This window comes from Urocampus carinirostris, chromosome 2 (assembly GCF_059441175.1).
Source record: "Urocampus carinirostris isolate Australia breed hairy pipefish chromosome 2, RoL_Ucar_1.0, whole genome shotgun sequence".
Taxonomy (NCBI): Eukaryota; Metazoa; Chordata; class Actinopteri; order Syngnathiformes; family Syngnathidae; genus Urocampus; species Urocampus carinirostris.
Genome location: NC_142350.1, coordinates 55,092,058 through 55,106,717, shown reverse-complemented (window position 1 = coordinate 55,106,717; position 14,660 = coordinate 55,092,058). Strand labels below are relative to the sequence as shown.

The following is a 14,660-nucleotide window of genomic DNA, read 5'->3' as shown; positions in this document are numbered from 1 at the left end:
TAGTCCTTTACAATCTAACTGTAAAAAATCTAATCCCCCTAATAGATATGTCTCCGTTACAAAAAAGATCATTTGCATTTTATTTCAAGGGGAAACAACATTTTTTGGTCCGTGATTTGAGTTACAAGCGTGGCCTTAAACTCATATCTCGAGGCACCACTTCCTATGATTTAAAATTCAAGTTGTGATCGTAGAATTAAATATTGGCCTAGACACATTGTTCAATAGTTCCCCTGCTTCCACCTGCTCCTCCGCAGGCGAGTAAATAAGCTCCCCTTGGCCACTGTTTGTATCATCATTTCCAAAGGCTCAGGTATTGGATCTCGTTAGAATGCACAGGCCATAAAAAGGTTGTGTACATCAATGTTCCACTTGCGTGTGAATCACATTCTGTGTACAAGCAGGAAAAAAAACAAGGGTACTGCTCCTAATGCTAATCGCCCCAACAACATTTGAGAATGCGCCACCTGCTCCGCTAGGTGACTCACGGGAGAGACGGACTCACCTCGGATCTGTTTCTTGATTTGCTTCGACACATCTAGCCAGTGCTGAAAAGAGCAAAGAGTGAGAATGAGCCGGGGGAAAAAAAAACAAGGTCGTAAACGTGCGTGTCAAGGACTCACTGAGACTTGGTCTGTATCCATGTACTGCAAGCCGAAGTAATCCGCCTCCACCAGATCTATGTGATACATGATTTGGTCAAAAAGGTCCTGGCCTTTGCTTTTGCTCTACAACAGAAGGACACAAAATAGAATTGTTTTCTAAAGGGCCGTTTTGAGTCTTGGGTAAGATGATCTTTTCCTGGTAAAAAGACACTCGCAGGATTTTTTTGCCAGATAAAGTGTTTGTACACCTTTTTTATGGCCAAATTCAAGCACTTTTTAAGCACTCTCAAAGCCAATTTTAAAATACAATTATTATCAAAATGAGAAATCTGATGAGAATCACGTATTTTGCAAAGCCACAAATATATCTGTGATTCACAGATCATGCGTGTTCATTTATTAAGACGTGATTTTTAGATCTTGAGAAAATAGCGGATACGTTTGTTTTTTACCTAATACCCAATATAGGTGTTGGGTAAAAATGACAGTAAATTGTAGCTTACATTTTAGTTGCAGACAGTCCTTCCTATTACAATTTACCACTGGTAAACGCTACCTTAATTTTTTTGTATGGCCCCTAATAAATGTCCATAATTGATACATAATTATTGCACTAACATATATGCCATAGTACACTGTTTAGGTGTTTCAGCCACCTTGCCTCTTTAGCGAACCCCCTAGGGGGCAATGACGCCATACGAACTAATGCCAGCTGCCATTAACCCCAAGAAGGGAAGAAATACAATGGTAAAGCGAAGCTATCAGAGAGCAGTGTCTACATTATTTTTAAGCAGACTTGTTGGGTAGCGGAAACAATTTTAAGCATTTACAAGCGCTTCTCACAAAATTCAAGCACTTTTTCATCCTAGAAAAACAACATTGAAATTCAGGTATTTTCAAGGATTTCAAGCACCCGAACCATCCTGACATCGATTTTATCATTTTTTTTTTCTCCAATAAATATTTATTACATGTTTTTTTCTTGAGTGCCACGTCTAATCTTGTTTAAAACAATGTTCAGTATGTTGTTATCAATGACAATAAAGACAATTTTAATTCTAATTATAGACCAAAAAAAAGCCATCCAATCAGGTTTTTCCTCTCCAAATTAGACATTCGCAATTTAAAATAATGTATTTTATTACAATGTCCGTTAAGGGTAATTCAATTATTTAGCCATAGTTGAGCCAACTTTGGGGGGTTACAGTTTGAAACCATTTTTATGATTTTAAATTAAATTATTAATTATTTTGGAGGGCTTTTCAGGAGATGGTACAGATTAACAAAGTGTGAACAGGTTGCAAAATAACCCAGGAAGTTGGGTCCACTCAACCCAAGCTTTGACCCAAATTTAGAATGAACCTAATACATTGCATCCTTTTGGAACTTGGTACAAAACCCGCATAATAGGAAAAACAAAACAAAAGAACAGATTGTAATGTTAAATTTCAGTTCAAGATCAGTGACCCTGCAATGAAGTTCTCCGACAAGTTCGACTGGCCAAAGAACCATCATTTAACAAACGGCGCACGGACTATACAGGCAAACACAATCAAAGCCAAAAGGTAAACAAAGCTTGCCTGCTTACGGATTAGCGTTAATGAACATCATTCGCTGAAGTTGCTGACGCGGTCAGGCACTATTTGTTTTGGGTCATGTGATCACTGCCCACAACACATGTACACTACCGTACAAGTTTAGGGTTGCATAGAAATGTCCTTATTTTTTAAGGAAAAACACTGTGTTTTTTAATGAAGATAACATTAAATTAATCAAAAATACACCCTAGATATTGTTAACTTGGTAAATGACCATTTTAGCGGCAAATGTCTGTTTTTAAATACAATGTCAACCAAGGTGTAAAGAGACCTATTTTCAGCAACCACAATCAAGTGTTCCAATAGTACATTGTGTTTGCTAATTGTGATAAAGGCCTAATGGATGATTTAAAAACCCTTGTGCATTGATGTTAGCACAGTGCAAAACACATTAGATGGTTGTAGGAAGTATGAAACTGACCTTCTTTTGAGCTAGTCAAGTATCTGGTGAGTCACATTTCTGGGTGTGATAAAACTTTTACTATGGCCATAAAAAGATAACTTTCATGTAAAAGTCAACAATATATTCTAGTTCCAAGAAATTAAAATTATTTCATGCAAGAAATTGCTAAGAAACTGAAGATCTACTACCAGAGTCGAAAACGAAGTGGCAAGATGTAAAGTACATTACAGTCTTTAGTTTGAGAAGAAGTTAGAAGTTCTCAACTGGCAGCTTAATTTAATAGTACCTGCGAAAACCAGTGTCAACATCTACAGTGCACCGATTTTGGCTAACCTGCATTGGCTCCCAGTTAGCCTTAGATGTGATTTCAAGGTTCTCTTAGTATTATACAAAATCATACATGGACTTGCTCCCTCTTATCTTTCAGATCTGATTTGCCCCTATGTCCCGGTCCGAAGCCTACGATCTGAGAGTGCCGGTCTTCTGGTGATCCCAAGAGCAAAGGTTCTGCTGGTTCGAGAGCGTTCTCCATCCGGGCACCGGTGCTGTGGAATGCTCTTCCCCCTGAGATCCGATCTGCAACCTCAGTGGAAATGTTTAAATCTAAGCTTAAAACTCACTTCTACTTCATAGTATATGAACAACCTACTCTTCTCGTCGGCTGAAAAATAGTCTGTGTAATATAGTGTAATAATCTGTGAAGCCCTTTGAGACTCTTCGTGATTTAGGGCTATACAAATAAAAATTACTTGACTTCAAGGCAGAGTGGCAAAGAAAAAGCCCTATCTGGTTTGGCCAACAAAGTGAAGAAGATTAATGTGGGCAAAACAACACAGACATTGGACAATTTCTTTGATAAATTATAGTCTGACTTTTTCATGGAAAACACCAAATTGTCTGGGTGACCACAAACATATGAACAGTAATGTATGGATCTGCACAATAATTCTGGAAGTGTATCCTACATTTGAAAATTGTCCAAACAGGACTGTGGAAACTATATTTAGATCGGAGGCCTTTTCAGACCTTTAATAAAGAGGGACCAATTGTCCCGTCTTTCAATGAGAGGTTCGATTTGCTTGCGAAATTGGCTAGTAGGGAAGATCAAATGCTGTCTTTATGGGCCCTCATTACAACTGGGTTCCACTTGGGCAAGCAGAAGGTTCTTGTCTTTTTCAATCCCCTAGCGCCACCCTACTCTTCATGGCAATAAAAGCTAGAGTGTTAGACTCAGAAGTATAGTTTATGCAGTATGATGAACCCTGTGGTAATTGCTTCAAACCCCCACCAAATTTCATTCGCAAAATGCCTCCGTTAAGAAATAAATTCGAGCTAACTAGCTCAACATAGCATCCCTCTAATAGATAATGAATGATTATGCTCATGCATCCCTGCTATAAATAATAAAAAAAATTCTCGTGGGGCTTGTAGTGGACAAATTTTATTGCATTTAAGTCGAAAGCAGAATATCTTCATTGGAATAGATCTTTATATCACACAAGAAAACTTGCGTCTAAATTATCACTAATTATGATGGAAATTGAACCTTTTCCTCGTACACCAAATATGTTCGTGTGCTGGATCTGAGAACTTGAATATGTCCATCAGTCAATATAAAAAGGACATTTTTTGCAAAGTGAGGACATTTTTGCAGCTCTTGAAACCTCCAGACCTCATTTTTGACCACGCGATGGAACCGTACCCTGCCGCCCCGTCTGCTAAAGCCCGCGCACGCTCCCAGTCCACTTAGGTTCTGTCTTAGCAGGCGTAGTGATTGTGTGGGGGCGAATCAGAACGTGACGGGTTCAGTACATCAGCTGGGAGACCCCGAAATCGAGATCAGCGCCCGACTGCTGCCGTTATCCCCACCTCGCTTGCCGCAATGTGTTCGGGCGTCCACTGGGGACCCCTCCAACTCATTCCCTTTAAATCACTTTACCAGGTTAAACCTACACTTTGCCATCCCAAAGTTACTCCAACGACAGAGCGTCAGAGACTGACTGTAAAGCTACAAAGTAATACTGCAGTTTCAAAAATCTGGATTTTCCGACCAACACATTGCATTTATCGGTCAGAGATTTATAAAATCGAAGATGATGAAAAATAATTGTACGACACAACGTTCCGTAACTTTTTTTTTGTTTACTTATCATACGGTTACAAGCTCTATCACGCAGATAAAACAGAGAAAAATTAAGACATTTGACAGTTAAATTCAAGACTTATAGACAATATATGAGACCTTTTCAATGCCTTAATCTGCGCGTATCAAATATAAGACTTTTAAAGACCTTAGGGTGCCCTGGAAGGAGAAATAGAATAAAGACAAAAAGAAAAGTGCTTTCTACCTGCAACACAGTCTGACAAACATGCAGTGGAGGATAAGGTCCCGGGCTGTACAATCTGGGCAACAGATTTGGCTTGCACATGTAGCTCCTACGTGTGTGTCCATTTATTCTCTCTCTGTCTCTTGTGTAAATGATTTAAATGATGGAATACACAATTTGTTTATCAGTGCATTACATATACAGTGTGTGAATATAATTGAAAAAAATCAATTCTGCAAAGTTATTTTAATTAAATATCCCTGTAATTTGATTAAAAAAAAATTATGTACGGTAACTGTAAAAGTATTAAAAACAAATTGTATCCTAATTCTGTAACACCATTACATGTATTCAATTACTCCTCAAACCTGCATGTAAAGTGATACCTCGGTGCCACACCATAATTAATTCGCAATCGGTGTTTGACCACCAAAGTCTTCGAGTATCGAAAAAAATATTATATAGGGTAATGGTATTTATTTTTTTACGTTCCTACGCATTCTAAAATACCTAAAATATTATTTAAACATGTACGTAAACAATGGTAATGATTTAAACCTGTAGATAATAAAGAATAAACATGATAAAGATAAAAAATATAAAACAATTTTAAACGATTTACTGTACCTTTGAGGTCTTGACACATTTATCGTATATCATAATAAATTCTTTCTTCAACTAGATTGATGTTCTCATGTTTTCTTTCTTTCTTCCTTTTATCGCTAGCTTTCTTGAAACCCATTATTATTAGCAAAAAATGACAAAAAATCACACCCAATCATAATATGTTGTCAACGAAAGACCATCTCCCTCGAAGAGATGTCACCCAATCAGGCTTGAGTAGCTAAGATCACCACTTAATCTCACTTGGCCACGGATTTGGCTGTGCTTGGCTCTTCAAATTCCAATTTTTGGTCGAACACCACCTCAGAAATTGCTCAAATATTATGGCCAAACACCAATTCCTTCAAATACATAGTCGCTCGAGTACCAAGTAACCCTTGAAGTGGCTTGGACAACCCCTCGGGGCATTAGGACCCCCATTTAAGAACCACTGATCCATTTTGAAACCAACATTTTGTTACTCTATACAACACAAAGTCATTTATTACTTGATCAATTTAAAAAAATATGTCAGTTTTAGTACCCTTCGTACGGGGCAATCAAAAATAGACGGCGCACCACAAATGGCCATCCGCGCCATAGTATAAGCACCAGAATATGTGTGTGTGTTTGTTCATGTGCATGTGTGTGTGTGCTTTAGTGTGTAAAAGATGACAACCTTGCACTTTGGATCCTGATAACCAATTCAAACTTCCTAGCGTGTGTGAGGAAATAAGTCATATTAAAGACAGAATAAAAAAATGGAATGGAGGGAGACTAGGGGTGCACCGAATTTTACAAACCAAAAGCTTTTCTGCCGAAAATGAGTACAAATGTTTTAGCCCAAAGAAAAAACTGAAATAAGGCTTCTGAAAGTCTAATGGGAAGATGGCCTTCACTTGGAGCAAGTAAGTGCACGATGCGGCTGCTTATTCTTCATTTTGCACACGGAAAAGAAGGATATGAAGGACGCTGTCAAGACGGAAGCTCTGCCAAGTTTTTATCAGCAAGAACTTCTGCTTTAAAGTTCTCTTTAGCCTTTAGCCGGACTTTGGCTAATGCATATACTACAGCAAGCATGTAAACATACAGCTCACTATGTCAAAAACAAAGCGAGTCTTTAGGTCATTTCGATCAAAATTATGATTTTCTTTTTAATATATGCAAACCAAATGCTCTCTTCGACCCCTAGAGGGCACTGGTGAGTTTATCTCGTGTGTAGTAAGTTGGTTCAAGTGTAAAATTACATTCACTCAACTGTTGAAATAAACCAGTTAACATATTGGATGCCAAACGTGAAAATATTGTTTTTACATTGTTTTTTTGTAAATGGGTTGTTTTAGAAAAGATCCCTTGTCACCCATGATTATAGTATGTAGGGTAGGTTACTAATGTAGGCTGAATGCTAAAGCATAACTGAAAAACAAAGAGTTTACATTATTTTATTGATCTGGCCCGCCTCAGAACAGAAAGTCTGGATCCAGCCCCATGGCTAAACTGAATTTGAGCTACAGCGCCAACTTGCTACAGTTGAGGGTGTGTAACATTCACTCTATTTGTTCCCGATATTGATTGGCTGGCACTGAGCGATCCACCTCGAGAGTTTAATCTAGAATTGTTATATTTCACTTTAGCGAATATGCGAGTCCGACTTGATTGTTGCATTGCAATTTTTTCACATAACTATTCATTTTCCTATTCATTAAAAGCTAAAATACTAAAGAAATATGTACTTCAGAAAAGAGGGAATTTGATAATGTGCAGTGTAACAGCTACAAGCAATTTATTTTTCATTATAACCAGACACAATGAACTTGCTTGTTTTATTTAAAATGAAGATCTCTCAAGAGTTTTGCTTCTTTTGTATCACTTTGCTGTCAGACTGGACTTTTTTTAAGTCTTAAAAGCCTTTTTGGTGTTATGAGAATTTAGTAAATCAAACACTTAACATTAGTGTCTTGTAATATCAGTGGTGTGCGCCTATGTGGTGAGGTTCTTGTCCAGTGAGGCACAGTCAGATTTACAGATACATGACCCTATATCTTATTCATCATTTGATTGGCAGAGCAAGAAGGCAATATATAAACTGTAGCATAGAAACAATGTCTAATTAAGTTAGCTCTTTTTGAATAAAAGCATCAGTTGATAGATGATCTTTCATTATGAAAAAAAAGTTCATGCAACAACAAGAAAAAAATATGGTTTGACTTAGCTTGCCAATAATATAACTACTTCTATTGTTTGGGGCTGAAGTGTGCAAAATCAGAATCCTTGGTCTCACTATCGCCCTCTTCAGTGAGGCAAGAAAATTGCATGGCTCACTCTGTATCTGCAGACGCGGAGCACAGATATATTTTATATACTGCTCCAGTTTAAATAAAAGCATCAACATATAGGTAATCTTTAAAAATGAAATATGAACATAAACAAAAACAAAATCATTTGATGGCTTAACTTGCTGTTAGTGAGCTAATACTATCACTAATTCTATTGTTTGGGGCTGAAGCATGCTCCAAATCAGAATTCTTGGTCTCACAATCACCCTTGGCAATGAGGCAAGTGAATTGCATGCCTCATTCTGTATCTGCAGATGCCTAGCAAAACAATACATTCCATCAGGGGTTTCCAACCTTTCTCAAGCCAGGAGCTACACATTTGGCACAAACTGTACACAATGTGATATGCATTTCTAAAATAACTTATCATGTTATTGCTATATTGTTACTATGTTATTATTAGGTAATTAGTAGAGGTAGGGTTAAATAGACTCAGTCAACCATTAAAAAAAATCATTTAACTAGAAAATAACAATGACCCAGCACTGGTTAGCTATTTTAAGAAGAGGTCTGCGGGCAACTTAGCTGTCTTTAGGGGGCACCCTGGTGCCTTCGGACAAAAAATATGTATATGGATAGACAGACGATTCAACAGAGCTTTTCCTTTTCCAAAAAAACACGACGAAGTCCCTTCGTCATCGTCGGGGCATAGAAGGATATTGTTTCGTGCACATCAGCAGGAAAGGCGATTGCCATAGTGACCAACATAGTGTGATCTTGTCACTGGAAACATTGGATGCCGAAAAGTTCTTGCAAAGTTCATTCATCGTTCATGCATAAGTTTAGTGTTCCTGCAATAAAATCTTATTTTGCTAGCAGAGTCCCTATACTGACAATTTGAGTTTTTCCTTTTCATCATGTTGGTTTTACATCAGGGGATGGAGTAGTAATAGTGTGTGTCTGTACAGCCCTTTGAGATGTCTTGTGATTAAGGGCTATACAAAAAAACTCGACTTGACTTGCGTTTATGGAAAGCATTGTTTTGAGCAGGGGTCTCCAACGTTGTGCCCACAGGCATTAGGGTGCCTCCTAAGGACAACTGAAGTGTCCGCAGACCTTTACTGAAAATAGCTCACCAGTGCTGGGTCATTGTTATTTTCTATTAAAAAATATTTTTGTGGTTGACCAAGGATATTCAACTCTACTTTCAATAATTAACCTTGTAGTAACATAATAACAACATTGTAATAACATAAGTTGTTATTTTAGAACGTAAACTTGGTGTCGTTTGAGCTCATTAGTAAAAAAAAGTAACTTTCGGATTGAAAAAGGTTAGAGAACCCTGGTTTAGAGATTGGATGTATCGCAAAAGCAAAAAAACAAAAACAAAAAAAACAAAAATAAGCACAAAAAGCTGTTTTTCTCAGAAATATGTATTTTCGAGAAACTTAGATATGTTCAACTGTCGTTTAATAAAGAAATTGTAACCTTTTTTTTTCCTTTTTGTTTAGGTTAGTTTTGAATTATTATTTTTTTGTTATTTTTTTGTTTTTAAGTTTAGTTATTTAAGAGGCTAGTATATTTGGCGAGGTAGTTCTTTTATGAATATTGAGTATATTGTATAATTCAATGAACTTCCATCCATTCATCCATCCATTATCTGCACCGCTTATCCTCAGTAGGGTCACGGGGGTGCTGGAGCCCATCCCAGCTATCTTCAGGCAGTGGGGAGGGGACACCCTGAACTGCCAGCCAGTTGCAGGGCACACAGGGACAGACAACTCACTCGCTCATTCACACCTAGGAGCGATTTCGACCGGCCAGTTAACCTGACGTGCATGTTTTTGGAATGTGGGAGGAAACCGAAGTGCCCGGAGGAAACCCACGCAAGCACGGGGAGAATATGCAAACTCCACACAAGAGGTTCGATCTCATGACCTCAGAACTGTGCCGCACACGCGCTAATCACTGCGCCGCCGTGCTGCCCATATTGTTTAATTGTGAATATTAAATATCAGTTTTTATTATCTATTCTTTGCAATTGGGAGAAAAACAAAACCATGTATGACTGCCTGTTATGTTGAATGATTTTGTCCATCAATAAAAAGAAAAGAAAATAAATGGTAACATCTAGAGACATACTTGAGAGTTCAAGCCTTATTTCAATACGTCCTATGCCTACATAGCTACAGAACAATATTTTATGAAGGCCTTTAAAAATGAGTCAAAATGGCAAGAAATGTCAGGCAGCTTCACTTCCCCTTTGAGAGAAACATCTGGCATTGAATGAGTTAACAAAGGGAACAATTAGCTGAGATTTGACAGGGATGTAATCCCGAACGGCAACCGTCTAATAAGCCATTTTGGTCCGAGCTCACCTGCGTCGCATCCACGAGGGAAACGGGAGAACATGAGCAAACTTGTTGCAACACAGCTGTGACTAAGCCGCCATTCTGATGTGTCACTTTGGATTAATTGTTGGGACCTACACGTTGTTGCCGCGAGTCCCAGCTGGACATAAACTCACACGCATTCGCTGCAAAGGCGGCAAAGGTGACGCACGCGCAACCTTCAAAATGAAAACCGTCTTGGAGAAAGACACTTACGCAGGCATTCCCACACAACACACTCGCTCACCCACATGCACTTGGACGTGTGTGACACTAAATCAGATCAGGGAGTCTGGGAATAGAGGAAGGACGTGGAAGGATGGAAAGTGGTGATGAGCAAGAGGGCGGGTGAAAGAAAAGGGTACATGAAGAGGACGAAGGGTGTAGAGGGCCGATCCTGCCATATATAGAAATAAATGTATAAATAAAAAAATACCTACAAACATATGCATCATAAACACACAAGCAAGCGTCGCCAGGCTTGGGATTGCCGGGCACTCTACTTGGGTGAGGTTGTTGGGGCCGTGGTTTGTTGAATAAGTGCCAGGGAGCCACTATGGATGCATGCAACTCCAGAGCCGCTTGTACACAAAGGCAGATGTTTATCAATTTTGTAGGTATTTATTGGAAGTGCCTTGACACCAAACTGAGCTAAAAAACGCACCCAGAGGTCTAAAGTACAACTGTGTAAAAGTTCACGAAAATCAGTTCAGCTGTTTCGAAGCCTATAAGCCACATAGCAACACACACAAACACACACACGCACACATGCATGCACACGAATCAGGATTTATAAACACATTTATACAAGATTGATAAATTGGATAAATAAATCACGCAATACCTAAAAAATGACGGATATGCAATTTCATTCATATGTTATATGTTTTTTTATACACGTTACTATCTATTTTGTCATTTATTATTTCTTTAGTAATTCTGTCATTCATTTTGTCGTGTATTTTGACATTTATTATGTCTTGTATTACATGGGTATTTTGTCGTGTTTAATGTCATTTTTTGGCTTTCTTGTGTCCCGTTTCATCTGAAGGTTGGCCATGGTCCCAAAATTGTTGTGTGTGTTTTTTGCTATTTTATTTTCTTTGTTATTGTATGTGTTTGTCTTGCTGTTGGTCACCCCTCTTGAGGGATATGACCAGGGTAGATAGATAGATAGATATTTTTTCATTTATTTTCTTGCGTATTTTGTCATTTACTTATTTCTGTAATTATTTTGTTAGTATTTTGATGTGTATTTTGTCATTTATTTTGTCATTTTTAATGTCATTTATTTTGTCACATTTAATATAATTTATTTTGTAATTATTTTGATTTCGGTGTCTTTTGTTCATTTTTTATTGTATTACGTCGCTTATTTTGTTGTGTATTTTTTTCATGTATTTTGTGGCGTACTTGGCCATGCATTTTGTCTTGTATCTTGTCTTACATCTTGTCGTGTATTTTTCAAGGTATTTTATTGTGCATTTTGTCACGATATAATGCTATTCAAATAAGAGGGGGGGTGTCAAACTGGCTGAGATCGTGCAAAAGACAAATCACAAGAGGAAGGACGTTGGTCGCGTTATGATGGTTTGGAAGAATTTGCCTTAAGTCAAAACAGGGAACCAGATCATGCCACGCCTCTCAGTGCACAGGCAATATAAACACGCTTTGTTTAGCTCTGTCAGCAAGAAATTATTTGTATTTATAACAATATGAATTAAAGGACAATTTAAAGATTATATTGTAAATAGGGATTTTTTTTCAAAGAGAAAACATGAGAAACTTCATCCACATTCAAGTTTTAACCAGGGCTTACAATATTTTCCTGACTATAAGGAGCCCCTTGAAATGCACTCCCCGGCAAAACATACAGCATAAGGCGCACTGCATTAAAGTAAAACTACTGTGAGAGCTAGGGCTGCATACAAAAATGTATTTCATAGATCATAAAAAACTAACATTAATTGATTCATTCATAAATGTTTACAGTTTGTAGGAGCATTATATTGTAAATACAGGTATGCATTTCCAATTGTATTTATCTTATTTTTCAGTGCGTAAAACGCACTAGATTGTAAGGCCCATCTTCAAAAGCAGTCATTGGCAAAAGACTTCATACATGAGGCACAGCTTTGAATTTCTGGTGCTTTTTTTGGTGCGTTTTAGTTCTTAAAATACTGAATTTGATTGTTCGATTCATCTGGCAGTTCTTTTTTTGATTAATCGATGGATCAGATGTTTTTATTTCGATCCATGTTATTTAAAGTGGGACATCAATTCAAGTAATATTATAAAAAACAAATTGTCGGGAAAAAAAAGGCAAGAATATCTAGTGCCTCCTAGTGGTACCAAAAAACTTTCATTCAGTAAAAGAATCGATATTGATTTGAATACTTGGAAAAAATACAAGAACTATCATACCAATGTTAATTTTTATTTTTTTTAAATCAAAGGTCGAAAAATTTGTAATTCTTTTGGTGGAATCTCTGCTTGGGCCGTCATCATGTTGGTCTGGCATCTTGCTGCTTTGCTGTGCTCTGTGGCACTGGTTTTAGTTCTTATTAGACGATACAGTGTCATTTAGCGGTCAAATATTGCACACTGGGGCTTTAACGTTTTTCATAATGAAGCAAATTGCTGAAGCAGGCCAAAAGCAGTCTACCTCTGAATGAGAACCCCAGAAAGGTCAATAACTTGAAAGTCATTTGTGAAAGTAAGACTAAACCCACCCTGCAAAAACTAGTTGAAATGATGTTTAAAAAGATGCCAGCGTTCTGTCCAAAAGACGTTTTTATTTGGCTAGAAAGGGAAAGTTTTGAGGAAAAAAAACATATTTTAAACTGCTTCAAAAAAAAAACAGGATCACACATTATTTAACGAGGTTTTAATACAACAACTATTTTTTCCCTCAATTTCATACACGTTGACTGGGCTAAACACAGCCCAATTTTTGACTCTTTCTGTACTAAATAATGTCTAAAACCAACTAGAGTTAGCTCATAATCCAACATCCAAAAGACATGTGGGTTGACCAATATTGTGGATTTAAAAGTTACCCGGTCGTGACTTTGGATTTACTAAATTATCTAAGTTTGAATTCACTACCAGGGAAATCTTTTTGAATTTTTAGACAACAAATGACTGAAAAAGCTTTTTAAAAACTTTAATTGGTTAGAGACTGAAGTATTTGAACAGAGCATTTGGATTATTTATAATCCAAAAAGTAGCTAAAAGGTGGATATAAAACGAATAGGTGGTTATCTTGATCAGCAATGAACTGTTAATCAATCAAACAGTTGTTGCAACACCCCCACTGTCATGATGGAGTTAAACTCACCCTGATTATATTTGATGTCGTCATGACGAGATTAAAAACAGGAAGAACTGAATGCTTTTGTACTCTTGTACGTGTTTGTGTTTTTTTAACACTAAAGTGAGTGTCAAATTAGGACCATGTTATTACATTTTCGAGCAGAGATTTTTTTGTATGCAGACAATGTTCCCTGTAATTTTCCACGGGTCTGAGCGTTCACACAAAGTCGGTGAGCAACGCTTGAGACAACAGTGAGCAACCATAATCCCAAATGTGGCAACTGAGTCATTATCAAACATGTCCAAAACTTGACATCAAGTTATATTTTGCTGAGTTTCCGGCAATGCAAAATTATTTTTCTCTTTTGAATGAATTGACTCATGTACTATTGCAAAGGTTGGACGGCCTACAAACGTCGTTTGTCCTTACAATTCTTTCACAAGATATCCATTTCTTTTTAATTCCTGATATATTTTGTCACATAATATTAACATTTTGGGGGCTTATCTAGTCGGTTGTAAAATATAGAACTGTACTTAATCACATGTTTTAGTGGTAGTACAATGTTGGCAACAAGATTCACTTGATATAATTAGAAATTATTTGAATGCACACAAACTTTTACTTCTTTTTTCTGTGTTTTTTTTTCTACTTTTTTTTAAATTCCTTTAAAAAAAACCTCATTGTGTTTATTTTTTCCGAGCTGTTACTTTTTTCTTTTTGTTCACTATTTACCTTTTTCCTACATTTCTTTCCTTTCTTTTTTTCTGGCTTTTTTTTCTAAATTTTTCCTTCTTTTTTTCCTCTTCCTTTTGTTTTTTTTTTCAGCTTTTCACTACTTCTTTGGTATTTTTTTCTTTTTTGTTCTATTCCCCCCTTCCTTTAAGTCATTTTGTGCATAATTTTACATAATATTGGGACATGTTGGGATTAAAGAAGCAAAAACAACCTGAAGAGCCTTTTGGACCCGAAAGAGCCGGTTCCTTTTAGTGAGCAGAGCCGAAGAAGCCGGTTCTCGACAAACTCTACTAACTTAACTCAACTGCGTTCTACTTCGACTCGACTTCAAAATACCGTATTTAGGACACAACATCAGGGGAACCCGTGTATTTTTACCTTCATGCACTGTAACTTTGACTTAA

At 37.2% G+C, this 14,660-nt stretch overlaps 1 protein-coding gene across 2 annotated transcripts in view; it reads right to left on the bottom strand.

Annotated features, from left to right (window-relative positions):
* The window catches only part of epb41l4b (erythrocyte membrane protein band 4.1 like 4B), a 62,070-nt gene that overhangs the window by 43,301 nt on the left and 4,109 nt on the right, over window positions 1-14,660 (bottom strand). For both annotated transcript variants that reach the window (XM_088327192.1, XM_088327193.1), the window contains exons 2-3: window positions 624-728; window positions 506-548 (exon numbers count right to left, since the gene is read on the bottom strand). In XM_088327192.1, the coding sequence (XP_088183318.1) occupies window positions 506-548; window positions 624-728 (148 nt within the window). The remainder of the gene's footprint in view (window positions 1-505; window positions 549-623; window positions 729-14,660) is intronic.